The 27,924-nt window shown below is 42.9% G+C and overlaps 1 protein-coding gene across 1 annotated transcript in view; it reads left to right on the top strand.

Annotated features, from left to right (window-relative positions):
- The first annotated feature begins 4,250 nt into the window (after nt 1-4,250).
- Nucleotides 4,251-27,924, top strand: part of FAM124A (family with sequence similarity 124 member A) — a 37,962-nt gene continuing 14,288 nt past the window's right edge. The window contains exons 1-2 of the mRNA XM_054272049.1: nt 4,251-4,309; nt 15,583-15,614. Of these exons, the coding sequence (XP_054128024.1) occupies nt 4,251-4,309; nt 15,583-15,614 (91 nt within the window). The remainder of the gene's footprint in view (nt 4,310-15,582; nt 15,615-27,924) is intronic.

Genomic DNA, 27,924 nt, shown 5'->3' with positions numbered 1-27,924 from the left:
ATAGTGCCAGAAGGAACTTCAGTGTCATTGGTCCCCTTTTGCTTTGGAATTGCACAGGAAAATGGAGAGATCCCAAATGCTCCAAGAAAAGAAAATAACTGAGAGTTTTTTTCCCCAACAGAACACCTCTATCACCAGAATTCCATGAAAAGGGACACATTTTTCTCCTCTCTCCCTGCCCTGCTGCATGATTTTGCTTACATTCCATCCTCCCAGCTGGTGCAGGAAAGTTGATATCCCAGCAGACAGAACTCAGGGAGCAGAAAAGATATTGAAATTTGAATCCAAGTGTGGATTCATCAGGGAAATGGATGCTTTTGCTTCCCCTTCTTTCAGTCCCCATATGATCCGACGCGGTTCATCTTTCAGCTTCCCAACCTGCCTTTCCTCAGCTGGAGGCTGCAGCTATTGCTCTCCTGCACTGTGCTCTCAGCTCCTGAGGCCACTGCGTGATGAAGGAGGATCTGCTGCCTGCATTTGCTTTGGTGAGGACAGAGATGATAGCAGATGGAGGGTGCAGTTAGGTGGTGCTTCACTCTGCTGATGCAAGCTAAAATGGTTAACCTTGGGCAATTTGCACACAGAGCCCCAGATACATGGGAAGTTTTCTTTGGAAGGTAGATACCTCCTAATTACCACTGTGCAGGACTTACCATGATAAAAGATTTGAACATAGTCATAAAACCAGGCTTTACATCCTCTCTTAAGTACCTTAGGTCCTATTTCAGATCTCTATCTGGGCAAGTAGGAGCAAGAGAACTTCCTGCAGAACTAATGTTCATTTCACATCCTCAGTGTTTGGTTTGAGAACAGAGTGCTTTACTTTTTTGGCATCTTTGAAGATCCAAAGTCTCCTGATACTTTTGTGTCTGGGTCCTTGTCACCACTGCTATTAAATGAAAGGCTTGAAATTTGAGGAAATTTAACTTAGAAGTATTTTCACCATTATCTTTGTATTTAAACTGATATCACAGCATCACAAGTATAATAAAGTAATTAAAACGTCTCTTTTTTCAAGAAATAGTAGAGAGGACAATGTGAAGTACAGGTAACAGAGAAAATCTAAGTAAGGGGCAGGAGTTAACACCTCATTCATTAAAACCTTTTAAATGCTTGGAATTTAATACAGAGAAGTCTTCTTTTCACCATAATTATGTGAAAGACCAGAAGAAAACAGAGTTAAATGGGGCAAATATATAAATAAGAGAACCTACAGTTTGCGGTAGCTTTACTTACTATCTTAATTATATATTTCCTTTGAATGTTTCTTTTTTCCCTCCCTGGGACAGATGGAATAAATTAATCTTAAATGCAGCATAAAATCTATTCCAGATCCCTTCATATGCCAGTGTTTAAACAAAACTAACTAGAATAATAAAAGTCAGAAATGGAAAAGATCTATTAGCTGACCACCTAAAATTTTATGTACAGAAATGTATAAATTTAACTAAACCTATTTCTAAATATTTAGGGAGGTTTGGTTACACCTTGAATCAGTTCAATGGTGGCTAGAGTCACTTTATTTCACTTTGAAACCACTCTTAAAAGCAAATAAAGGTGACCTGCTTTTAAGCACAGTTGCACTAGCTAAATAAATGCATGTGTGCAGGCTAAGAATCAGAGAGACAAGCAGGTCTGTCCCATCCTGGTAACAGAGACTACCAACACTTTTGTGAGGCCCAGGGCTGTCCGTGGCCATTGCAGTGATGGAGAATAAAACACTTACCCAAAACAGAGCCCTGAGTTGGGAATCAAGAATTGTTGTCTCAGTTTTGCCTCTGTCCAGCCTTGGGGGAATCCCCTAATGACACAGAATATCTGAAAATATTAATGCCTCCTACCTGAAACATGGTGATTCAGATTTTAGCAAGCTGGGAAGCAGACAAGAACAGCATTTTGGTCCCAGTCCTAAAAGAAATTGCATAAATTTCATTTTGTGAGTAAATTGTTTTGGATGGCAGTTTACCAGTCACAGAGCATGGAATGGGTTGTTTCCATATGTTCTGAATTACTGTGTAGGTGCCTGCACAGGACTGTTCTGTATGAGCCCCATTAACAGCATTTGGTCCAAACTAGCTTTTAACAACTTGCTGGGGGGAGAATGGAAGAGGGATTATTAAGGGGGCTTATTCCATACCTAAATCCTTATATTTATGGGAACGTTAATGTGAAAAACCTCCACATAAAATGAGAAATCATTTATCTGCTTTCGAATTGACACGCATGCAACCCATGCATGCATGCAAATCAGACTGTCAAAACAGATCAAACACCAAATTTCCTATACCACTATTTTTTTTTTTTTTTCCCTAATTCTGGATGAATAGTAGAAGCTAAAAGTTTCCTCTAAAAATCTCTGAAGACACTCAGTGGGTTGACCTTCTCTGATGCTGAGAGGCCACAGGACAGCACATGTGTTCAGTGTCTCTCCAAGGTGGAGCAATGGGAATTCTCCAGTTTCATAATAAGCACTTTGGGGTTTGGTACTGACTTCTTGTTCCTACAACAAGGCAACACCACCTTGACAGCTCCAACCAAGGTGTTCTCCTTTCCTTTTATTTCACAAGTGTCCTACCTACACCCAGATTATTTCAGAGAACTGAGACCATGCACTATTGGAGACAACAGTAGCATGAACTACACCCAGCCTGTTAAACAATGCTAGGTGCCACTATTGGTGCTGCCAGATACAACTTGAGAGACCACTGGCAGGCTTGAAATAAGGAATAGCAGTGCCATGCAATGTAGAGATGGATATAAAAGCACTGGTGGCAAACCAAACCAGTTTAGCATTTCTTAGACCAACAGAAGGTTGGTTTGTGTGGTATATTTTTATAGCCTGGTCAGCTTTACATCTTTTAATGACAAAATTTTCACTATTTTTCTTCTTTCTTGTAAGACATAAATAAGAAAAGGTCTAAGAAAAGATTTTTTTAAATTAAAAAACCTTTTTTATTACTTTCAACTACTTTCTCCAAGAGCCTACAGCTGATAGAAATCTGGTGATGGTTGGAGATTTTCCAAAAGAAAATTCCAAGCGTCTTCCACAAAATATTAAAGGAAGGAGCCTCCAGTTATGGGGTAGATTTAATTGTCCCACAATATCTGCATTGTGGGGAACACAGAGCACCCCATTCCAGTTTTATGCTTGAACCTTTGAACCTGATTCAGAAGAGACAAAGAGCTGGTCTCTAGAGTGCTGAGCTAACAAATCAGTTCTGCCCCTCCTCTTGTAAAATCTGCCACAGACTGAATGGACTCAGTAGATTAAGGGAAGACTCTTTTTTCTCTTCTTTTTTCTTTTTCTTTTTTTTTTTTTTTTTTTTTTTTGGCAGGGCGAGATCTTGGTTCACACCTACATGGATGGATATTTGTATTTCTGTAAGTGATGGTGAAAGAGATTGGTGTTCACTTCCAAGTACAAAACAGACAACAGGAGTGCACCCACAACTTTTCCCTTCACTCTCACTTTACAGACACCACCATTCAGCTTTCCTACATCAGCATTTCCTCACAGGCAGCATTCAAAATTCTTCTAACCCTCCTTTTGCATCGTTACAGAAATTCTCATCAGGCTTGAAACCATCCTGTTTCCGTGCGTAATTTCAAAGTTATTGCATTCAATGTAACGAACAAGTGCCAGACAGCACTGAGGGAGGCTGGAGAAAGCTCAGCACAGTAAGATAACTTCAAATAAAAGGCTGTAACAGCGGATGTTCCAAGACCGGATGGATAGCGAGAACGTCCACACATCCAACAATCTCTCTTAACTTCCACTGGACATGGGGCGCTGCACCTCTAGCCCAGGGAGCACTGAAGTGTCACCGTGAAGGTGCTGACGTGCTTTGGGAGCCAGCAGCTCGCGGTGTCCCAGCGCGGGGGACAGGCTGTGCCCGGGGGCCGGACATCCCGTGCCCGCAGTGTCCCAGCTCCGGGCACATCCCCTGCCCGCGGTGCTGTCCCGGCTCCGGGCACACACTGCCCGTGCCCGCGGTGTCTGTCCCAGCTCTGGGCACACAGTGCCCGTGCCCGCGGTGCTGTCCCGGCTCCGGGCGCTGCAGGGAGCGGGCGCGGCGGGCGGTGCCTCCCGCGGCGCGGGGCGGGGGCCGGGCCGGGCCGGCGGAGCGGGCGCTGCTCTCGCCGCCCTCTCTGTCGCTGCTCTCTCTCTCTATCGCGGCTCTCGCTGCCGCACAGGGCGGGCGGCAGAGGCGGCAGCGCCGCTCCCAGAGGCCCCCAGCCCCGCCGCAGCCATGGAGAAGCAGCCCGGCGGCGAGGAGGAGTGCGCGGACTCGGGAGCGGAGACGGGCGGGTGAGTGCGAGCGGCTCTGCCGGGCTCTGGCGCGGCTCCCCCGGCCCCAGGGGCTGCACTTGTTGCCGGCGGCCGCCCCGAGCGCGTCCCGGCAGCGGCGGGGCTGGGGCTGGGCTGGGGCGGCGGCTTCGTGTCCCGGGCAGAGCTTCCCTCCGGCAGCATCCCGCTCAGCACCGAGTCTCCTTGCCTTGCCTGCCCTTCCCTCGCCTTTCCTGCCCTCCTGGGGCCCTGTCCGGCGTGACCCTCGGGGAGGCATCACCCTGCTCCGACTGCCCCGGGAGTTGGCGTTCCCCTTCGGTGAAGCAGACCCCACCGGGGTCTACACACGGGGAGGAAGCCACGGACAGGTCGTGATTGTGGGCTCTAAGTCTGAGCTCCGAAGCACGGGGCGATGGCTCGGCGGTGCGGGCTGTATACCAATCCTGTATCCCAGGATAGTGCGGCTGAGGATGGTCTGGGAGCGTGTCCAGCACCTGTCCTCTCCTTCTGGCAGTGACACCCTGACAACATCGGGCAGAGAGAGTTTATTCCTCAGAAGAACCATTGAGAGCCTTCTACAAAAGCAAGTTTGATTTGCAGGCACTCTGAAAGTGGGTTGCTGTTGTCATGATTCTCGTTCTGGTACTCTCCATGCTAGCCTGTGAACTGCTGTAAACTTTGCTGGGAGTGTCATCTCAGTCAAGGAGACATTTTCCCCCCTGATTTCATGACCACTCTGCCACAGGTGTGCTGCTTGTAAGCTGCATGACTTCTCCTAAGCTAATGGAGCTGCAAGGATGATCCATGGGATCTCCCATTCAGCTCGTGCCTTCAGCCCATCTCTGTGGGAGTGGTTAGTGCTTTCAAGCCTGTCCTACATGCTGCTGCCTTGGGATCTTGTCAGGAATGGCAGTGAGCCTTTGCTCCTCCTGTGGCTCCAGAAGGGTAAAAGCAGGTTGCATACTGCTGCTGAGGCTGTTCTTCCCCGACTCTTCCTTCTCCTCACTCCTTGCTCCTCCAGCTGTTTCTCTCCAAGCTCCTTGCCTGGTGCATCTCCTTTGGCCTCTAGTCTGACTCTTGCAAAACTGTAAAGCTAATTCTTTGCCCAGTGGTGTCAGGTGCACCACACCAAAACTGAAGTAGCAATATTACAAATAAAAATCTAAAAGGTGAAAAAGGCATATAGTAATCTTTTTCATACATCCAGCTATTAATTAAAATAATTTTTTAATCTCTTCTGTAGTCTGAGAAATTAAGGACTTTTCCCATCACCTTGTATTGTAGGCACACCTAACAGTAAAAGCTTTAAAATATTTTATGTGACATAAGTTCAAAGGAAAAAATGCAGGCTTCTTTTCCAGATATAGATTAGTCCCCATTAGGGACGTGGATAAAAGGAAGACAAAGTAATCCGTGGACTCATGCCTGGTTCAAAGCTCAAAAACCCCTTGATTGGTCAAGTCACTCTTAATTTGCTGTGTTTATCTGGAATGGAAAAACCTGGGTTTCCTTGGGACAGGCACTTGGAAGGATTTGACCCAGCTGGTGACATTAGCCTTTAGACCTCAGGGACCAGCGTGACAGCTGCTTGAGTCTGGTGTTGATGAGGTGCTAAAGCTGATGATTTTATCAAGTGTCTCTGTCCCGTGCGTGACACTGGAAAGTATAGGTTGGTGGAAGAGTCTGTCTGAGGAATTTGAACAATGGCATATGGCAATTAATAGCTGCAGTGCTTTGCACTGATGTTTATTTTGAAAGGCAATGGGTCTCTGCATTTCAATTATTATTTTTAGTTTTGTTTAGCAGCTATTTAATTCTGATAAACATGTTGCGTATGTCTCTTTCACAATGTTTATATTTCAGCTTTCTCACCAAACCAACTGTTCACAGCACTTGCTTTTCCCTGTTACCAGATCTGCTATTTGCTTTGTCTCAGTCCCATCACAGCTATTGCTAAATTGAACAGTATTCCTTTTTCACCAATTACTCAATGGTAAAAAAAAAATAAATTTATTATCTATTCTGAGCTTCAGCAATCATCCTCTGAAAGAATAAGGAGGAACAACTGTCAGAGTGATTCAGGCCCAGTTTTGCATGGAGTGGTCGCTTTCTGTCACTCAGGGAACAATAGTGGATAGTGACTGTAGTTACTGCAGGCACTGCACGCCCTTGTCATCTCAATGATGGCACGTAATGATGTGTGAGCTCTTGCACGGAGCCCGGGCTGCTGAAGCTGCTTACAGCAGCTAACAAATTGAACACATCAAGTACTCCGCAGGGCATATGTTGCTTAAGGTTTTGTTGTGGCTGCCAGCTACAAAAGCAGGCAAAACTCTCTGCTAAAGGCAAGATCAATTACAATTCAAAGCCTTCATTTTCCTAATCCTTTAGAAAATATGTTCCTCTTACTGCATTTGCCTTGGTAAATAGGGTTGGCGGAGAGTCTGCTGAACAGAAATAGCATATTTGGAGTTCCTGAATCCAATAAGAATGGATTGAGCTGGTGTTGTCAAGTACCTAAATAAAGGATGTAGAACATATAAGCCAATTAGTTTATATTGGCTGTTTATTAATGAGATTTGAAATAGTTCGACCATCCTTGATCTGAGAGACTTTGCCTATACAAGTTGTATCTTCTCAGGAAACATATTTTGGGAAGTTTTAGTATAAGAACCTTATTTCATCTGCTACTGAAAACTTTTAGTCCAGAATTATGGGACACAAAGCTTTCTCTAGTAATAGTTTCAGTAGTGGGTTTGTACTATAAAACCCGACATTTTAGGAAGAATAAAATAGTATTTCTTTAGTCTTTTATCAGAAAGAAAACAAAGGGCAAAAACAGGTGGAAGGAAGATTGAAGGGAGGAGAAATGTACACGTTTACAGAACTGTAGTTGAATAGCAAAGAAAAACAAAAAAGTGAGAAAAATGACAGTTACTTAAAATTAATTGTAGAAATATTAATTTTAATATTTTCTTCATTTTACAAGCCATGCAAATGCTGTTATTTCACTGCCTTTGAGCAGCAGAGCAAAGATGACAAACTAAGAAAATTTTGGAAGTTGTTAGGCATGCCTGATTTTGAGGCAACGATACAGATTGGCTACCACTGGTATCCAGGCCAAAGCATCAGCTGAATTCACTGCATTCAGGACCAATATCCCAAGTGAATGTGGAAAACCAGGTGGTTTCACTGTTCTAAACATCAATGTTCTAAACATTTCAACATCCATGATAGTTCCCAGCGGAAGTTAACTTGGTTCACTTTGACAGCTGTAAAAGCCCATGTCTTAAAAGGTTCACACTTCAATCATTAACTTACTGATTGCCTCCAAGTTTGCCTAAAGATGTAATATTTCCTCACCTTAAAGTCATTTCAAGTTTTGAGAAGTTAATTTTTTTGCATTTGCAATTTACCTGCTTGTATTTCAAATCAATTATTAATCTATATAGAGAAAGTGGGGAGACATTGCTGAAGTACCACGTGGGGAGGCTTTTTGTATAAGTTAAAAATGGAAATATTGATGATGCAAACTGGATTAAACAGTGGTTAATTGTTGAGTATTTGATTAATTTTTGGAAGAATGGTTATGGTATTTTTTTGGTAGTAGGCAACTGCAACAAAACAGTTCAACAAGATATAGAGAAATCCATTGCAAAACAGAGAAACAAGGGATGTTTGAACTTTATGACACTGTACCATGCAGCAGCTATTTGTAACATATATTTAGCACAATCCAGTGCTGTTTGGTTACAATTAATTTTTATGGTGCTTGTTGCCTCCCTTACATTTTCTCCTGTCTCTCATTCCTCAAATTAATTTTGCAGAGTTCATGTTCATTTTTGGAGTGTTCTATACTTGTTTGTTGGTTTTCCTTATGGCACTCCCTAGCTGCATGTGCGATCCTGGCCAAACCACAAATTATTTGAACCTCTGTTAACTTATCTCTTAAGCTGATCAAAAAAGCCTTTCTTTAATTGTTGCAGTTCAGTAAAAGTTGTGAGGTTCTAAAGTAGAAAATACATCAGTTAATAGAAGGTAAGGCAGCATATACATATACATATACATATACATATACATATACACATATATGTAGGTGTGTGTCCATATATATATATATATATATATGAAGTCGTATGCCTCTTAGAGGTAAAATATCAAGAATGCTGTAATCCATGTGTGTTCTCAGCCAGAAAGGATCACTTAAATTATCAAATGAATAGTTGAATGTTTTATTGGGGTGAGAAGTTGCTTTCATGTCTCATGTTTCTGGCTTTAAGGAATTTCTCACTTAGGACTTTGTATGGCAGTCCTTCAAATTGACACGTCAGTCTCTTGTCACGTGTTTCATCCATCTATGAGAAACTCTCAGGAACACAAACCACTGATGCTGAAAGCTAATAGGCTAAGGCCTATTTTTACCTTGGGGCTTCTTTTGTTTTGGTTTGGAGTTTGGGGGATTGTTTTGCTGTGTGTATTTTGCTGACACTTTCACTTCATCTATAGACCCATCAGTCCAGATATGTCATGATACTCAAGTTGTCTCTGATTTGACACGCGAATAATGTGAAGCTGATCTGTTTGTCACAAACTGGCGTTGAGGCACCATTTCCAACCAGATTTACTCAGTGAAATGAAGCTGTTTGGTTGAACACCAGGGCAGGCAGACCTGAGAGTGCCAGGCACAGGAGCAAGGCACGGACAACAAGGATGAAACAGACTTCAGATCACATTCTGGAGGCCATGAGCTCTGTGCTGATACCCATAGTTTTTAGGTCCCAGCTAGCAGCAAGGTTCACCTCAGCTAAATGTAGCTGTGTGAAGGTTTGATGTTTGGTATAAATCAGGCTTCTTCTGTTGTTAATTAAGAGAACCAGGACCTCAGGAAGATAAGTCAGCCCTTGGCCTGGGATGGGTGGATACATGGCACCTGATGTGTCCCTCTGGGAGTGCTCTGTGAGGGTGCGGTGAGCAGGGTGTGCAGCCAGGTGTGCTCACTAAATCCCAGGGTGGTCCTGCCTCATCAGGTGCTTTTTGGAAGATGACAAACAGCTTTTCAAACCTTATACAACAATGGTGTCTCTCACGTGGGGTCTCAAACACTGCTGTTGGTAATGAGCTCTGGAATATAGTGGTTAGAGCTGCTCAATGGGAATCTTTGTCACTTTCCTAGAAATCTAAAGCAAGGACTATAGGGACAAGTTGCTGTGAGTCATTCCATTTCAGTCATCTTGACTGCACAAGTAGAAGTATCATGAGGGTAACAGATTTGTGCTGGACTGGTTTTAGTGAAGCAGATTGTAATCTGACCAGCAGGAATTTGGTGAGAAGAAACCCAAGACAGAGCTATAAAGCCAAATCTTCTAATTCTTCTAATGGGACTACAAAATACTCCCGTGTGCCCTGTGGAGTATTTTCCGAGGGAGGGAAGGAGAAGAAGCTGTTAAATACAGTACTTAATATTAAACAGTGAAATGTGCCACAAGTCTAGGTAGAGAAGGTGTGGGAAATATGAATCCAGCAGGTGCCATTCCATCAGTCCTAGGCAAGCACAGGATGCAGAGAGCAGAAGAGATTGTAAACGTTCTGCTATTTCTTTTTGGGGAGTGGGATTAAGGAGCCCTTGCAATGGAGACCACAGGTGTATTGGGGTGTAGTATTATGTTAGAATTACTGGAGATGTGTTTATTTTACACAGCAGGACACCTTTGGGGATGACCAGCTCAGAGACCTTGGTCCCAGCCATGCCAGAGCATTAAACAGCACGTAGGGGTGTCCCTGAGCACAGGATGGAGTTGTCCATATTGTTGAATGATTAAAATGGTTTGATGGGATCAGTTTGAATGGGGCCATCTAGCTGTCCCCCATGTCCTTCCTGGGTGTGTTTTACCATGGGCCAGGATATGTTTTGCCACGTTGCTGTGGTTCAGGGATCATTCCCAGCAGACAACTAGCCAGGATGTTTTGGGAGGCGAGAGGTTTTACTGGTACAGGTGCAGACTGTTCCACAGCACTTGGCCCGGCTCCCAGGCAGTTCCCTTGGGACTGTTTGTTTATGGCTGCAGCTGTCAGGGCTGTAGCTGTGCTAAGGTGGTGCTGTGTGATCACAGCTGATCAGTGTGCCCAAGGAACCCAAGCACGGTGTGGTGCTGGAGGAGCTGCATCGCTTGTGTGAGCCAGAGCTGTGAGAGAGCTGTGTTCTCACCCAAAGAAACAGGCTCACAGTGTTTTTAGGTACCACATTCAGCAACTGCAAGTTGCACTAGCAGCTTTTGCTGGTATTCAGTGGAATGCTTCCCTCTCTTGGATATTCTGAGGTTCTGTATCACTGATCAGCAGTGAGAGGTGCACACAGATCTCGGATTGTTCAATATCTTTTGTGCTCCTGATGCTCTTACCATGTCTAATAATGCACAAGTCTGATCCTTCAATGATGGTAATGGGAACTGAGGTCCCACCTTTATCACAAGCTTCTACATTCCTATTTTAATATCTTTTGACAAATCCACAGCTCCTTTTTGCTGGTGGGCTGACCATTGAGCACACATTCTCTGCAGACTAATGTGTCTTTTGACGGAGCTGTAAGCCTTCCTTTTCAGTACCTCACACTGTTTCAATATCCTGTTTGATAATTTTTCTTCTCATTATGTGCCTATAAAGGGAACAGTCCTCTATTTGTTTGCTTTCTGTGATGGATGGTTTTTTTCCTTTTATCTATAATCTAACATCTATCAGAGGAAATAGCTTTCTGCAAGACCACCTAATAGACCTGGAACCTCTGAGCCCCAGTGTGGTCCCAGGTGTCACCATTAAAGCACATGAGTGCTGTACTCTTGAGTTATCCTATTGGGAAAATCCTCTTCCAAGGGAAATGATAGAAGCCAATACTCAGGATGTTTAAAACAGGAATGAGAAGAACAGAAAGGAACATAGTTACTTGATGTCCACGGAGCTTGTATGCCCCAGGAGATGTTTATTTCAGTACTTGATTTTTCTAATGCATGATTTTGTTAAAGGGAATGTTGTGTGTGCCAGTCTAAAAAGCTTAAAAGACTTATACTAACTTCAGAATTTAGTGTCCTAAACAGATGACTGTAGAGAAAAAAAATTAATTTATAAGCCACTTACCAATGCATGCCATGAATCTGGATGGTTTCTTCTAATATTTTGAGAATAATAATGATATTGCTAGCACTGTTTTGTTTGTTTGTTTGTTTGTTTGTTTGTTTTCCCAAGGACTAGATTCAAGGCAAGGAAAGAAACTGGAGGGAGAACAAAAAGTGATCCAGGTTGTCCCTGAGAGCACACAGATAGACTCATATTCATCCCATTTGGTTTTAGACACCCAGACTAGGGTTCTACATTAGAAATGTTGTGTTTCTACATTAGAAATGTGGTTTCTGTAGGCTTCTTGTCTAGGCAACAGCTAGGGAGAGATACTTCAGACCTCTCTTTTCCTTGACAATAGAGGGTGCTTAGGGAGGGTACAGCCCTCATTTCGGTATCTGAGGTTGACATAAGCCTTTGAGCCTAATTGCCCTTTTTTTTAAATTTGTGGATGTCAGTTATGCAACAAACATGAATTAAGTATTAGCTTGAACCATATTAGACCTACAAAAAAGCTCCTGCAATACAATTCTAAAGCCTATTAAAATGTGTCTCTGCAATTTGTCTCCAAGCACACTGTTGTCTCCTCCTTTCTCACCCCCCATCATTTCATTTTTCCTCTTGTTTCGTTTTTCAAGTCCTGCATGTACATAGACTGCTACTCCCTAAGTTCAGGACTCATTAGTTCTCCATGTCCTATAATGTGCCTGCAGCACTTTGGGATAATAAAATAACAGTGTGAAGTAATAGAATACTGTTCCAACTTGCAGTAAGCAAAAGGCAAAATGTTGTCTCGCTCCCATCCGAAATACAAGCAGTGCAGATTCATTTTGAATTAGCTGCCAACTGCTGAACACAGATACATTGAAGGACAGCCCCAGGCTGTGTTCAAACAGAAGTGCAGACTAAATGAATTCTTGCTTGGGCTGCTTGGAGGCAGCTGGATGTATATTGCTTGCCTCTAGGCTTATGAAGAATGACATGTTACACAGTTTTCACACCCTTTCAAATATACATGGTGCCAAAGTGACACTGGTGTGACTTGCTGCTGAAAATACTGTGTGGTTTTATGGCCTGCATTGCACCTTAGCCAGCCCCTGGCATCACTTCCCCAGAGCCAGACCAGCAGTGTGTACATTGCCCAGCAGTAGGAACAAGAAAGTCTCCTTCTCTACTCATGTTGATGTCCGGGCTTTAGTAGATAAATTAGAATTTATCAGTCAGTAGAGTTGCCCTGGTAAATTTTAGGCCTTGTGTGGGAGCCCAGGACATCCCTCTGGCTGTCCAGAGTGGCCAAGACCCCTGCCAGGGGGCCCAGAAGCCCTGGCACGGAGCCCAAAACACCTGTGGTTTTGATTATGACCCATGGAGCAAATTACCAACCTTATATGAAGATCAGCAAGCCACAAGAGTTAAGGTAGAATAATAGTGAAGTTATCACAGGGTGAAAAGGTAGATTTTGGGGTTTCTGGAATGGGGATTCAGGAGCCAAGATGGAGGGATCTGGGCATGTCCAGCCTTTCTCCTTCTTGGCCTCCATCTTCTGCTGTGATGTTGGCACTTTTAGATTGATTTAGAGTAGAAGCTCACTGTCTAACATAGGTAATAGGTATTGGACAGTAATTGTAAACATGTGGATGTAGGTTTTAGTATAAAGACATAACACCACCCTGGGGGCAGGCAGAGTGCCTGGACTGTCCTGCTGAGCAGACCTCAGCAGGGCAGGAGAAAATTTTTCATAGATAAGATACAAAAAACAACCTTGAGACCGAGAAATGAAGAGCTCTGACTCCTTCTTCAAGCTCTGGGCTGGGAAAAGAGACTTTTAACATCTCTCGGGGTCACGGCGACCAGCAAAATATCCCAAAAGGCTTGACATGCTTCAGTGGTCTCAGATCTGGGGGGAGGTTAGCCAAGCTTGGAGACAGGGATGTGCTGCTGATAGTGAGCACAAAGAACACAGAATTCACGAGCCACAAGGACATTTGGCAGAACTCACAAGATATGGATGAAACAAATAAAGCCAAGTAATTTCAGCAACTGTGCTGAAGTCAGCTCTAACTAGGTAGAAACAATTTCACTGGGGGAGATGGTGAGCATTGACTCCCAGCCCGCTGACTCGAGAGACAGGCTGGTCATTGGCATGGCAAGTGAATCATGTAGCCAGGCACAGGTGGAATACTGATCAGTAACAGAGCTGTGTGGCTGGTGGCCAATGAGCCCTGATTTCTTTGCTTGCTAAAATATGAGTGGTGTGGAGATTGATGGCTGGGGACCCAGCCTCCTGTGGGCCAGCTCCCTGCTTTGCACAAACCGGACAAAAGGAATGGGAATACCTCATCTTGGAGTGTAAATTGGTGCTGCACACGGGGCAGTGAGCCCACATTTGGGACAACAACGTCATTGCTGCCCCTGCCCCTCCCAGCTCCATAGGGGTCCTGGGTGTGATTGTTTGAGGGGTAGCTCTTGATTCATCGAGAAGTTGCTGTGGTACAGCTCTGTATGGGGTACCTGAGGGTGGCTGCTAATGACCTACACCTGTGGTCTCTGCCAGTGGGACAGAGATGTTTCCTTGCTCCTTGGCATTATCAAAGTGCCTGGGAGTACAGGATTAGCAAAAAGGAGTGAGTGAGGGGGAGCCGCAAACCCCCTCCAGCATTTCGCTTCCCAGCCTTGCCCAGATCTTTTCCAAAAACTATGAAAACCTCATGGCATGTGGTGGTATTGGTGAATCTTTTTTTATGAGTTTTTGAAGCATTCAGGTTGTGTCATCTTTCACTAGTCCAGCAGGATTGGCAAGAGTTGGGGGTGGTTCCTCATCATCTTCTCACCTAACCAGTATGAGAAGATGGCATCTGCCCTGCAGAGTGCTGAGTGCACAGCTGCGAAATATGGAGATGACTGTAATTCTTTTTTCTTCTGCAGAGACATTTCTACATTAAAACCAAAAGCAGATACTATAGATATGTGGGACTGATGTCCTTTATTCCCTTGGTTGCCTGACAGCCTAGAGTATGAGGGTGTCCTGAGAACAGGCTTAGATGGTTTCTACTTCCCCACACATCTCTTGGGAGTCAAGGCTGGTGTGGTTTCTTTAATTTAAAGCAATGTTGCAAACTTGCTGCAACTATTACATGAAACAAGGATTTAGGTTTGAATCCAAGAGCTGTGTCAGAGCTCCCTGAGCCCTTTGCCTGTTCAGGGCACTGCAGGACACACGTGCCATGTGCTTATGGTGGCAGGGGGCTCTGGTGCATGGGGTCTGTTTTGGGGACACAGTAACTATGAGGGTAGAGGCTGTGTAGCTGTGAACTCCAAACCCAAACACTCAAAGGTCATAGGTAGGGCCTCAGCAGTGGAAATGATTTTTTTTCCCTTAAATATTAAGTGATGGCATGTTTGTTTTACCTTATTATTTCTGAATCTTCAGGGCATAAATGGGTATGTTTTAATCATCTCAGAATGGGGTTTTCAGGAGTTTGGGGTTATGTGCAGCCAAAAAATTAGTTGCACTGCTGCTCAAAACACTCAATTTCTTTGACTTTCTCACAGATAATCCAGTATGCCCTGAACTAGAACCAAGGGCTGTATAGTTTTATTGAGATGTCTTCAAGAGGAAAACAGCCTACTAAAGCAAAAAGCTTTGTCATCTAAATGTTTGTATTTTGGCATTCTTTTTTTTTCCTTCTCTGACAATTGTAACTGTAGAACTACAAAAATTCTGCTCATCAAATAGAGTTCTCTTTAAAAGAACTCAAAAGCATAATCTGGAAAGCAGCATTTAGAGGACATAAACTGAGGAAGGAGAGGAGCTGAGTCAAAGTCTAGTAGAAGTAGACTTCTACTCCTCACCTGTGTCTGAAGCAGACTATTTCTTCCTTATGGAAAGCCTTCTGAGCTTTTATTTTCACATCTAGAATTAGGTAGCATGAGTAACCCCTAGATAAAAGCATAGTTACTCATTCTACTTACATATTTACTTATTCTACTTACGTGTTTTCAAAATTCACATGTGATGCCAGTTTTTCTGAAGCAATGTTCAAAACCTATTCTAGTTATTCTCTTAGCACAAAAATAGTGCTAAATGGACATTAAAATTTTCAATAAGCACAGTGTGTCAGCTTTGGTATTTTTTTCATTATCTCTTTTAGATTTAATACATTCTAATTAAAATCTTTGTCTTGCAGGTCTGAGTACAGCCGAATGTCCTCTACTAGCAGTGAGTATAACTTTGACATTCTTTTTTAAAGTGGATTATTATATTTTCTTTTGTTCTGCTTGCTAATATTTATTAACATCAACCTGGTGTTACTGACAGAGTTCACTTTGACACAGTAAAGCCTCTATTCCTTCTCCTTTTGGATCTATGTCTAGAAACAGTATAGAAAATGAAACTGTTTGAATATTTATGACCAAACACAAACCATGTGTAAAGACCTAAATATTGGCATTTGCAGGGATGCAAGGCAAAATGAGAACAAAATCTATAGACACTCTGTGGGCCAGTGTGAATGGGCCCTCAGGCCAAAGGAGTTTGCAGTGATTAATGTCATTGGAGCTGGGAAGGCAGGAATAATTGAATGTTTATTGTGAGCTGATGCCAACAAAGCACTTCAGAGCAACTCCAGTGAAGTCGGTTTTTTATTTCAGAGATGGTAGATGCACTAGTAAGTGCCACAGTCTTTCTAGATATTTACAGTGCCAGTTGATTTTCAGGCTGTCCAACTGATAAAAGACAAATTTCAGTGCCTGGATTATTTTTTCTTTATTTTTCACCAATGCAAAATGAGGATGTTTTTTTTAAGCAACGAGGAGCACTTTCACTCCATCTACTTGCTTAGTTGTAGAACACACTGCATCCACAGCACTTTGAAATGCAGCAATGCTTATTCATGCATGACTGCTGGTATCTCTCCTTGTCCAAGTGCAAAGTGATGTCTGTCTTCCTGATTCACACATAGGCATGAGCTTTATTTATGCCAAGCAATCACATCAAAAATTCCAAGATGACAAGATGTGTTTTATAATCTGGATCTTCAAGCACCATGAAAATCAGAGGGGAAGAAAGCTGTCAGGTTTTTTTCTCATTCACACATTCTGGCTGAAGTGTGGGGAGGGTTATTTTCCATCTCCCGTGGTCTTCGCTGAAGGGCTTTAATTGATTTCAACAAGAGCTGGATGAGACAGCATTCGTAATGTCTGACTCCTGAGCTGATGTGACTAGCAAGGAACTCGCTGCTTTCCCTCCATCTGCTCACTCTGTGTGTGTGTGTCTGAGAAAGAGAGAATTTAGTGCAGCTTTTTCCTGAATTCTGTTGTTTAAATTGATTTCTGGATTCTCACTGTTGGGCATAGTTTTTTAAATGATTGGGAGGCAAAATCCAGGCAATTAGCTTCTCTGTGCTAGTGAAAGTATATTGGATTTGCCTGATTGCACCAGATGTGTGGCACACCACCCTCTCAGCTCTCAGCTTCAGATGATGGCTTGGGGAATATGCTGCCAACTTCTTCCACTTTTTGGGTGGTGACTCATACTTACTTGATTAATGGAGGCAGATTAGTTCAAAGGCAAGGTGCAAGTAGAATATTTCTCATTTTAAAACTAGGTTTGAATCCCTTAAAAACTTTGCATGGCTGCTGCACATTTTACAAATAAAGGTAGCAAATTCCAATTGTAAGCCTTGGTTTTTATTAACTGAAGTATTTCTGAGGGGGATGAAGCTGTTGTTACGTGGCAACTACAGTGTGTCCTGTTATCTCTGGTCTGCTCAGTGACTTGCTGGCCACTGCTGTGCTGTGTATGTGGCCGCTGCAACTGTGCTTCAACACCAGTAATTTGTCAGTGCAAGGAGGTATTATCATTCCAGCAAAGACACACAAGTTCAGGAGACAGAAAAAGTCTCCTTCTTTCTCTTTTCTGCCTCCAAGGCAAATTATAGTGACACAGCTTCACAAGTAGCAGTATTTAGCTTTGCCTTTTGAGAGGTTTGTGTGGTTGGCTTGGTCAGACACTGCAAGAGTAACAGAAGCAGTTACATAAAAGAATTTTGGTAAAATATAAATACTTTCATGTCAGAGGCTGGTAGTGGATATGTAATGCATTTTAAAGAAAGAATGTTGTAGAACGGAGATTGAAAAAAAAAAAGGTGACTTAGACCTTTTAATTTCTTTGGGGAAAAGATTCAATAAGTGGCACCATTCACAGTACAAAAAGTAGTCTAGTCAATGATGCTGTTAGGCCCTAGTGAAGCACAAAGTAAGCTGTTGTAAATTATGAAGGAAAGAATCTCCATTACCTGCAGCTGCTTCACCTGAAGCTCCTGTTCTAATGGAGTTTTTCTAAACCAGAAGGATTACAAGAAGGATTACAGGTTAATTAGGTTTTATAGGGGTCCTATTGGGTAGTACCAGCAAGGGTCCAATTTCAGTGTTTAACAAATGAATAATCTTTTCACTTTCTGGATTAACTCCCCTGAACAATGGTTTTCCATAGACATGCCAAGAAAAGGTTAAGAAAGACTTAGCAGGTGGATCAACTACAGCTTCTATCACAGCAGCTGAACAGACTGCAGGACTTTGCACCAATGCAGAGTTGTACAGGAGCTCCAGATCCCCCAGGTCGGAAGTAAAACCTCATTGGCTGCTAAATGGCAGTGGCAGGATCATTCTGTGTCTATTTCTAGTACTTTTTTTCCCTGAGCACAAGGCAGCAGCAGCTACTGTGGTCAGTGTACTGCTCCAGCAGTTCAAAGCCCTGCCTGGTGCATTGGTTGGACCTTGGGTTTTAGGCAGCCTCTCACTTCTTTTGGTCTTTGCCCTTGTGTCCCAGCTTCAGACAACCAAAAACTGCTTTTTGCTGGCAGCATTCATCTAATGCTTGTGGTTTTGTACAGAAGGTAATGTGGGGAAGAGTACCAAAGTTTGCAGAGCGTGTGTATTTCAGCAAGAAATGGCAGCGGGTGCCTGCTGTGCTGAGGCTGTTGTCAGGGTGACTGTGTGCCACTTGGCCTTGTCTTATTGAGTTGGAAAAAAAGGTCACACAAACCTGTCTGCAGAATGATGCATCCGGAGGTATTACAGCTTTCAAAGGTTCAGCAGTATGATTTCAGTAAAGAGGAATGCCTTTTCTTTTTTTTTTACCTGAATGCCAGTGTATGTAGTTACTTTTTCCTTTGTTCTTTAGGAAGAAGAGTGCTTTGTCTTGTTGAGATATTTTGCCTACTGGTGTGGTCTTCATTAATCTAGGAAATGTATTAACCTTCATTTTCCTCATATTTTCAATTACCTTTTCAGTTGTGGTGTTCAGTTTCCATTAGGGATCCCTAATTCCATATGAGAGAGAATTGTGCTAGGCACTTTACACCCACAGAAGGGACCTTTACATAATGCCAAAATATAAAGACCATTAGTGGCATATGGATACAGACAGACAGAATCACAAAGAAATAATTAATTAGTGTTGGTGGGCACAATAAACAGCAGTCTCCATACATCATAATTTTTATTATCTTCAGATTGCTTTGAGCTATGTGTTTCAGAGATGATTTTCAACTAGGGAGGAGGAGTTTTGATGGAGGATGCTTATTGCCTCTTCTGCTTAATTTTTGCATTGATGAAAATGGCTTTTCAGAAAGACCCAAACCAGAAATGGACGTTTTGAAACATGACTTTTGTCATTTGTAACATTCACAAAGGATGAGGGGAAATGGTCTTAAATTACACCAGGGGCAGTTTATATTAGATATTAGGAAAAATTTATTCACTGAAATTGTGGTCAGGCATTGGAGTAGGCTGCCCAGGGAAGTGGTGGGGTCACCATCCCTGGAACTGTGTGGATGTGGCACTTGAGGATGTGGTTTAGTGATGAGCAGGGCAGTACTGTGTTAATGATTGGATTGAATGATCTTAGAGGTACTTTCCAAACTCAATGATTCTATGATTTGGAGTATTCCACACCTAGTCAGCCTTGGAGCCAATATAAGTAGGTTGTCTTAGAAATAATTGTGGAAGTGAATGATTTTTTTCTTTTTCTTTAACCATTTTTAGCCTGACAGTCAGGTAACTGGTAAATTAAATATAAAAATGGCCCTATGGGATAATATGCAAGTTTCTGGAAGAGTTTAGAGCATTTGAAATTGTAGAACCCAGCAGTATGCTGTAGTTCAGGTTGTGCTTCTCAGTGAGGTAAAAAGCTTGTCACTCACTTGCTCTGCAGTTGGAAAGCTGGTAATTCACCTTCCCCTGCTCCCCTGCCTTTCCTTCAGCAGCTAGGAAACAATCAAGTCCTTGTAGGGTGTTCATATTCTTTTGTGGTAAACCTGGGAGCTGGGGCATTAAAATTTTTATTTCCATGTTTCACATACCCATGTTCCTAGCCCATGGAATTTCACCCACTTTCTGGTTCTAGAAATTGAACACAAGAAGGTTTGTTTTGGCAGGTATAAAATATGTGGGTTACTGCACATGTTTCTTTTTAATAAATGCTCTGTTTGATATTCTGTTCCTACAGTGGTATAAATTCAGATTATTGTTTGGGGATTTGGTCACGGTTTGGTCAACATTTTGTCAGTGTCATCGGCATCAGCTCCCCGGGCTTGTGACCCTGTGGGAGCCCTCACTAGAGCAGGTTCCTGCCAGGCCCTGCAGAGCCCTGAAGAGAGGAGCCCACACTGGAGCAGGTTTGCTGGCAGAGCTGGCGACCCATGGGGGGCCCGTGCTGGAGCCCGTCCCTGAAAGCCTGCGCTCCACAGGAGGAACCCACGCTGAAGCAGCTTGGGAAGAACGGCAGCCCATGGGAAGGACTCACTCATGTTGGAGACGTTCATGGAGGACTCTCTCCCATGGGAGGAACCCCACCCTGGAGCAGTGGAGGGACTCTTCTCCCTGAGAAGGAAGCAGCAGCAGAAACGATGCAATGGACTGACTGTAACCCCCATTTCCCATCCCTATGGGCCACTGCAGGGAAGGAGGTGCAGAGTTGGGAATAAATTTAATACCAGGAAGGAGGGAGGGGTGGAGGAAGGTGCTTTTAAGATTTTTTTTTACTTCCTATTATCCTACTTTGATTCTGATTTGTAGTAAATTCAATTAATTTCCCAAAATCAAATCTGTTTTTCTCATGACAGTAAGTGATGACTGATCTCTCCCTGTCCATAACTCATGACCCTTTCATTAAATTTTCTCTGCCCTGCCCAGCAGAAGAGGAGAGCGATGGTGTGGTTTTGGTGGGCACCTGGTGTCCAGCCAGGGCCAACCCACCACAAGATGGCTTGTAACAAAAGCACGGGGAGAAATGGCTTCCTGTTACTTGTGCATCATTTCAAAATCTGTCTTCAATGAACTGTTAAAGGTGATGAAAATTAACCAGCAGCAGGAAGGGGAGTGGGTCTGATTTTGGCTTTGAAAAATCTGTCGCAAACTTGAATTTCATAATATAATTGCCAGCTTTAAGTTAGGTTAGTTCTAGCTGATTCTGACCCAGGCACTGCTGGACTGGGTTTCTTCTAAGTCTGTTTCTCCAAACAACATAATTTAATGAGTGTAAGGATATAATTATATTCTTTTATTGCTATACAAAGATACGCTGTAGTATATTGTTTCTTATTTCCATAGAGAACAGAGATGCTTTTACAATGGCTGGCAATAAACTGTATTAAATACTATTATAAAAACAATTTACAACAGGCTTGCCAGCATCATACTGCATTTCCAGAAGGTGTTATTATAAAACAAAGACTAATTAAAGTATGAGGAGAAGTGCAAGAGGAAATTGGACCCAAATCATGTAAAGCCTTAGCCTGCAGCATCTGTCAGTGTTGCAAATTCAGGTGTTTTATGTAGTAATGAAATCTGAAGTGTCAGCTCCTGTGGAAAATAAAGCTGTGGAAAATATGATACATCTTCTGCATATCTTGCCTGGCTCATGTTATGATGCCAGGGGTAAAATGCAATGCTGATTCTCACTCTGGCAGGGGGAAGAGGGAAAATGTCACTGGTACGTGCAACCTAGCAGTCTTTGGCTGTGCAAACCATTTATGTGACTGCTTGTCATCAGATTCCACTGTGCTGAAGGACCAAATGCTTGCATCCAGGATAGGAGAGTGCAGTGCTGATTCACAGAGAGTTGAGCTTGGAAGGCACCTCTAGAGATGAGGCACAGCCATGTGGAAGGACATGCACAGAAGAATGCATAACTTGAAATCAAACCTAGATTTGATTTTTGCATTCCAAGTGGCATTGACCACAAACATAGCTTTGCCCTTATTAAGACTGAGGTTCCTGTTCAAGTTTGTCTGTCTTGGAGTAACCTGTGTATCTCTGGTTTTTGTAAAATTCAGTTTCACTCTTTGGGATCATTTAGCATGCACCAAGCTGTGTGTTCCATGGCTTAATTACTTTCTACTGGCTTGGTGCTAGATTGGGATTTCTGTATCAAGGATGTGCACGTTATCCTAAACAATTACTGCACCAGAATTATCAAAACATTGTTTGCAGTTGTTTTGTATACTCTTTTCTGACCACATCCAGTCAGGTTGGGTTTTTTTCTCCTTGTCAAACAGATACAGCAGATGAAAACTCGACTAGTTTAGTGGACTAGAATAATGTGTATGGATGACAATGTAAATTTTTTCCACCTCCTTTTTTTAGGGCCACATAGTCATAATCAAAAACATGTTACCAAATACATCCTCATTTATAATAATCCAAGCATATTTCAGAAGCATAGGAAATCTTTGGTAGACACTGAGCTATCGAGTGCCATACAGTTGTAGTAAAATCTTACAGGAAATATGTCAGAGAAAGTTAAATTGGATTATTTGGTGATGTGGGTTAAATTTCCCCCTGTGGAAGTGTTACTGCTGCAGAAAACCACAAGGAGCTAGGCAGCCATTTAGTGGGTGTTTTAACCCTGAGAAATGGGTTGCAGGAAAGATCTTGGCACTCCTAAGTTCAGCTGGTACAGTGATGAGAATGATCTGGAAATTGTTGCTATGTCTGTCTGAATTGTTAAAGGCCAAAGAGGGAAGCTAAAAAAATAAATCTGTCCCATGGCAACTCCTGACTCAGAGGTACTAGTTGGGGGAGAACAGGAAAAGCCATCTGAATCACAGAGTCAAATAACAAAACACTTGTGGAGGCTAGAGCTATTAAGGCAGTTTCTACTGAATGTTGCCAATGCCAACAGTCAGTTTCCTCATGGCCACAGCACATTATCGTGGGGTACTTTCTTTCATCTGAACTTTTAAAAATAAATAAATACCATTTGTTTATGCACACTCAGTGGAAACTGGGGCATTTGGTAATAGTGCATGCCACATTCTAAAGCAGTAGATATCCTCTGTCTGCCTTGTTTTAGTTGGTGCAAAATTTGTTCATTTGTAGTTTGGGGAAAAAAAATAATTGTACCTATAGTTTGTAAAATGTTCATGAAATGTTTACCAGTTGACTCCTGGCTGCCATCACAGGGGACCAGGATGGAGCACGGACAGCGAAGCATGCTTTCCATTCTTGCTTCCCTTTTCCATCAGCTGGTAGGGGGTAGATATTTTCAGCCACACGCTGCTGTCAGCTGAAAGGATTATGAGATTCAAACTAGTTTTCCACTCCTGCCAAGTCCAAATGGGTCCTTTGCTGTAATGCTGATATTGTTCGTTGTCTACAGAGACACAAACGTGGCAATGCTCGGCCATGCCCCAGGGTTTGATCCCACATTGTCTTTGGTTTTGGCTTCAGTGCAGATGTTTTGGTGTGACTTCTGCCTCCTCTCTGGCTGGCTTTCCCTGCCACATCTTTGTGATACCAGGAAGATATGTGCAAAAGCACAGGCTGATTAAAAGGTCTGTCTGAAATTTAACGTTTTTAGCCAAGCTAGTTTTCTGACTGCCACCAGAAGACACAATCCTTATTATTCCTGAAGTCTGAGAGTTTCTTTTCAGTAAGTTCAGCAGGCTCTTTCAACTTGCATCTAGATCTGACACATGGGAAGCACTGGAAACACTTAGCTGAGAATAGTAGGGGGAAGAGTGCCAAGAGTAAAGTCTTAAATTGTCTTAAGCCCATCATAAAATCACACTTTCAGTTAACTAAAGTACATTGTGTGTGGTATGGACCTCATTGTTGGACTGAATTTGTTAGCTACTCAAGTGTGCAGTGTTTCTTGGGGTTTTTTTGAAGGCAGTGTTCTTTTTGCCCTATTATAAAAAACACATTTTTGATAATCTCAGCTTTTCACAGGAATGGAATTTTAAGAAAACACAATGCCTATAATCAGAGGACTTTGGAAATTATTGTGTTGGATGCAGTTTTTTACAGCTTTTGATTTACTAGTGGTTGCTGATGGGAGCTTAATTATGTAGTAATTTATTTACTTAGTAATTTAATTACACACACAACTTGTAATTGAATTACACATTGCAGCTCTCTACAGAATCTGGTATTTATACCAAATACCAGTGTCTGGGTTCTTGCCAAGAACTATGATCCTTATCTGTGGTTGAGGAGAGTATTGAAGACTTCAGTGCTCTCCAGAGGATAAGTAGATGATAAGGCTGTTGGGTTTTTAATTTGAGATTCTGATTATTTCTAACAATATAACATAATGTTCAAGCAGCACATTTTGAGGGACAACACCAGGCAGCCAAAATAAAGAGCTTAGGGAGAAGCCTAGAGCATTGGCAGAAAAATCATTGTCTTACAGGGTGTTTGTAAGGAATTGCCAAGCAGTTTGCTTGCTTGTAACCATGATGTGGAAGCACCCATTGTAGGTTCCTAAGTTTGTTTGCATGAGGATCTCATGCACTGTCTTCTCAGAGCTGGGAGTCCTTTTTTTCATTGTGTGCTTAATATACAATGAGCACAGCCTCTGCTTTGACATGCCTCCAGGCTCCATAAAGCCTGGGTGGAATACACACACCCAGCAAAAAGTGTCAGGGACACAGGATTACAAATCTAGAAACACAATATGGCATTCTCATCCTTTCTTTTTAGCCTGTTTCTGAAGGGAAACGTAATGTGAACTGGTGCCATCTTTCTTAACAGAGACACTGACTTCCTACAGATTTCATTGGAACTGAATGGAATACACTGGGACAAGAGGGAGAAAAAGTACAAATAGGAGTTCAAGTTTCCCCTTTTCCTAACCTGCAGCTGGACAGTCAGCCCACAGGAAACATACACATCCTTCTATACCAAGCATGAGCTGTTCCTTACCTGCCAGCTAGTGAGGGGATTGGTGAGGAATCTGCAGCGCTGTGCATGAAGAGATGAGGGAAACGGGGGCTGAGAAAATATCTGTGACCTAGGCAGTGACTCTGACTCTTTGCCTTGGTATGGAGAGTCAGCAGCCATACCAAAGGAGTCGAAGAAGTTCTGGAGGATGTCATGGGAGACATGATAATTATGTAGCTCAAGGGCTTTTCTTCCATAACACTTACCACAAAACCACTTCTCGTTTGTGGACAAGAAGTACAGCAAGATAATGTGCTAGAAAAAGATAATGCGGCCCACACAGATGAGGCATCCAACATGGAAGTGGAGAGCGATGGGCCTTATCTGAGGTTTGACTCTGCTTCTTACCTTGGGCTACAAAAGTAGCCCAGGACAGCCAGCCATGTTCTGGAGGGACATCCATCAGGTCCATAACCTTCCGTGGGAGGACTCTGTGCCACAAAAGTTGTGATTCCCGTGAAGGAGATGAGGGTCACATGGCTCTGAAGAGGGTTTAGATGGCACCAGAGGCCATCTGACTGCAAATGGGTGTGCCAGGTATTGTTGCATTATCAGCTTAAGAAACGTAGCTATGCAAGTAAGATGAAGGGTGTTAGATGGGCCCTTTCAACAGCAGCTTATATTGATCATGAAAAGTTACCCCTAGGCAGCTCAGGAGAAGATGTCTGGTGAGGGAGGGATGGAAGTTCACTGGAGCTGGAGCACAGTAGGGAGTTTTAGAAGACATTTTACCATCTCACAGCAAAGGTACCACTTATTTAGATCTGCCATTGCCTTTGCTTGGTCATGCAGGGCCTCTGTGGGCATTAAGTGTTGGCTGTTGACAAGATTCATTCCCTCAGGACTGGCTGCAGTGCTGTACTCTAAGGGTAATAATGACTTCTTTAAGGCTCTTCATATTAATGTACCAGAGAAGGCTTTTTATCTCCATCAGAGAGATAATGAGCCTAATTTTGAGCTTTTTTTTTTAATTTTTGCTCAGGGTTTTTTTTGTAATTGTTTCTCAGCTACTGTAGGAGCAGATTGATCATTTTGCTGTGCTTGTCTATGTGCTGGTCTTCTGTGCATTGTCTGTGCTTTCTTACCATGGATGGAGGAGTAGAACATTCATTGTAGAACATCCAACTGCAGTTCCTCAGGAAAATGATGCTCTGAGGGGAGTGTGAAAGAGGCTTCTCCTCTTGGCACAATGCTGCGCAGAATATCCCCCTTCTTGCTTCTGAACAGCCTTCCTGGGTTTGAGGTGGTGTGCAAAGCAGGGTGTGCTGAGAAGCACATCATCCAGCAGCCCTGCATTTGTCAGATGCTATTAAACAGCAGGGAAAGGGAATGGAGGAGCTGGTGAATCGGTCATATCCTGCTTGTTCTAAAGATTATTGATGGTGCATAATTCATCAAAGCATGACCGACCTAGGGGTGGGTTGTGCTGCCAGAGGTGTCCTGTTACTGCTTCTGTTGCAGCTGCCCATGAAGCAGTGCTCCTTGTTTGTGAAAGCAGCCTCTGACTTTGTGCCTGCCCATGAGCCTTTCAATTGGTACACCTAAAAGGATCACTCTTGCCTTGGACTCAGATAAAATGTGAAGGTCCTGTTCACTGAGAAATGCTACAGTTTTGACATTTCCTTGTGTTTTGCAATGTGATTGAAGTAGGGAGGTACTGATACTTTCTGTGCAACAGCAATCCTGGGAAATTTTAATTGGAAATATTATAGTGCCTTTTTATTTTGACATTATTTATACAGGGTTTGGAATTATTTTACATTCCCACAGTTGAAATATTTTGATTGATTAACAGTGAAAAAATATGCTGTTTGGTAATGTTTGGTTTTGAATTATTTCATTACTTCCTAATAGCAGTAATTTCTTGATAATGAAGTACTGCTTGATGGGAGTTGCAGTTCAGAAGCTTGGCAAATTCACCCTGAACAGCTCCTGTTGCCTGATTTACATCTCTGGTACTGCATCATGCAGTTTGGTCAAATGGAATTTGAAGTCTTACTGCCTGATGTAGCAATGGAGGAATCTGGTCTGTATGGCATAAGGCAGGTTCAGGTGTTGATTCTCATGAAGCAGTGTGCTGCAGAGGAAAAAATGGAAGTTTGTGTTCCAGTGTTCTGATTCTCAATGCAATATTGCTGGTCAGGGGAAAAAAAAAGAAAAAAGAAAAAAGAAAAAAAAAATTGTCAAGTATTTTTAGGTTGGATATTTCCTCTGTGTTTCCTGGATAGAAGGTTGAAAATATATGTGTCTAGAAAATTGAAATTATCTGCCACAGTTTGGAAATGCTCTTTCACATGCACAAACTAGGACCAGGAACCAGTCTGCCTAAAATCTCACTTCATTGTAAATTCAATCCTATCCTATGAAACTTACCAGGTTTCCTTGGCCCTGTAGGTAACTCTTCATTAAATAATTCCTGCTAAGTCTGAGAAGTTTTTAGATTCACTCTTTGTTTCACCAGGACAGGGTGAGGAGAGACATTTCAGGGAGCCAGGTATTATATCCTTCCTAAGCTCTGCTATGGGATGAGTTTAGTCCACTGGAGAAACCTGGAAAATCAGATCTCATCAAGACTGCTGGAGGTGGTGACTTCTCCTGAAATAAAACAGTAGTTGGAACACTGCCATGAGAAGGAATGGGTCTTTGCTCAGGGCACCTTCTCCAGAGGGAAAGCAACCTGGGTATGTCACAGTGTAAAAGAGGGACCAGACTGCCAGGTCATGGTCAGAGTTTTGCTTGAGCAAGGTGTGCAAGAGACCTAGGGCCAAAAAGGCAAATGAAAAAGGGAGACTTCTCTAACCTACGATTATGCAGGTGGTGTGGAGGAAAACTCATGGCACATTTTGTCTTTTGTGTGGGTTAAAGTTCAATGCATACATACTGTAGGGAGAAGGAGCATTAGATCCAGTTCTCCATATCTGCAGATGAGTCTGGCTGCTTCCCAGCTGCTGGGGTTGCTGTCCTGACCTTACACCCACATGTGCCTGCCTTGCATCAGGAGCCCTGCCTTCCCAGCCAGCAAGAGTGATACCTGAGTCCTTATGGCACCTCTCAAGGGTGGTGGCTGCCCACCCAGCCACTGAACCCATTGCTTTCCACTTCACCCATAGGTATTTGTGTCACTAGATCATAGAATCATAGTTATTGAAGTTGGAAAAGACCTCTGAGATCATCGAGTCCAGCCATTAACCCAGCACTGTCAAATCCACCTGTCCTGTTTGTCCCCAAGCCCGGGCAGCTGCAGTTTCAGAGCAGTCACCAAAAGGAGGTAGTTGGCACAGGCAGACTTGACAGGACCCACT

This window comes from Melozone crissalis, unplaced genomic scaffold (genome assembly GCF_028551555.1).
Source record: "Melozone crissalis strain CALT ecotype California unplaced genomic scaffold, PUWL_Pcris_2 ptg000013l_1, whole genome shotgun sequence".
In the NCBI taxonomy this organism is placed as follows: Eukaryota; Metazoa; Chordata; class Aves; order Passeriformes; family Passerellidae; genus Melozone; species Melozone crissalis.
This window is presented reverse-complemented; position numbering and strand designations above follow the sequence as displayed.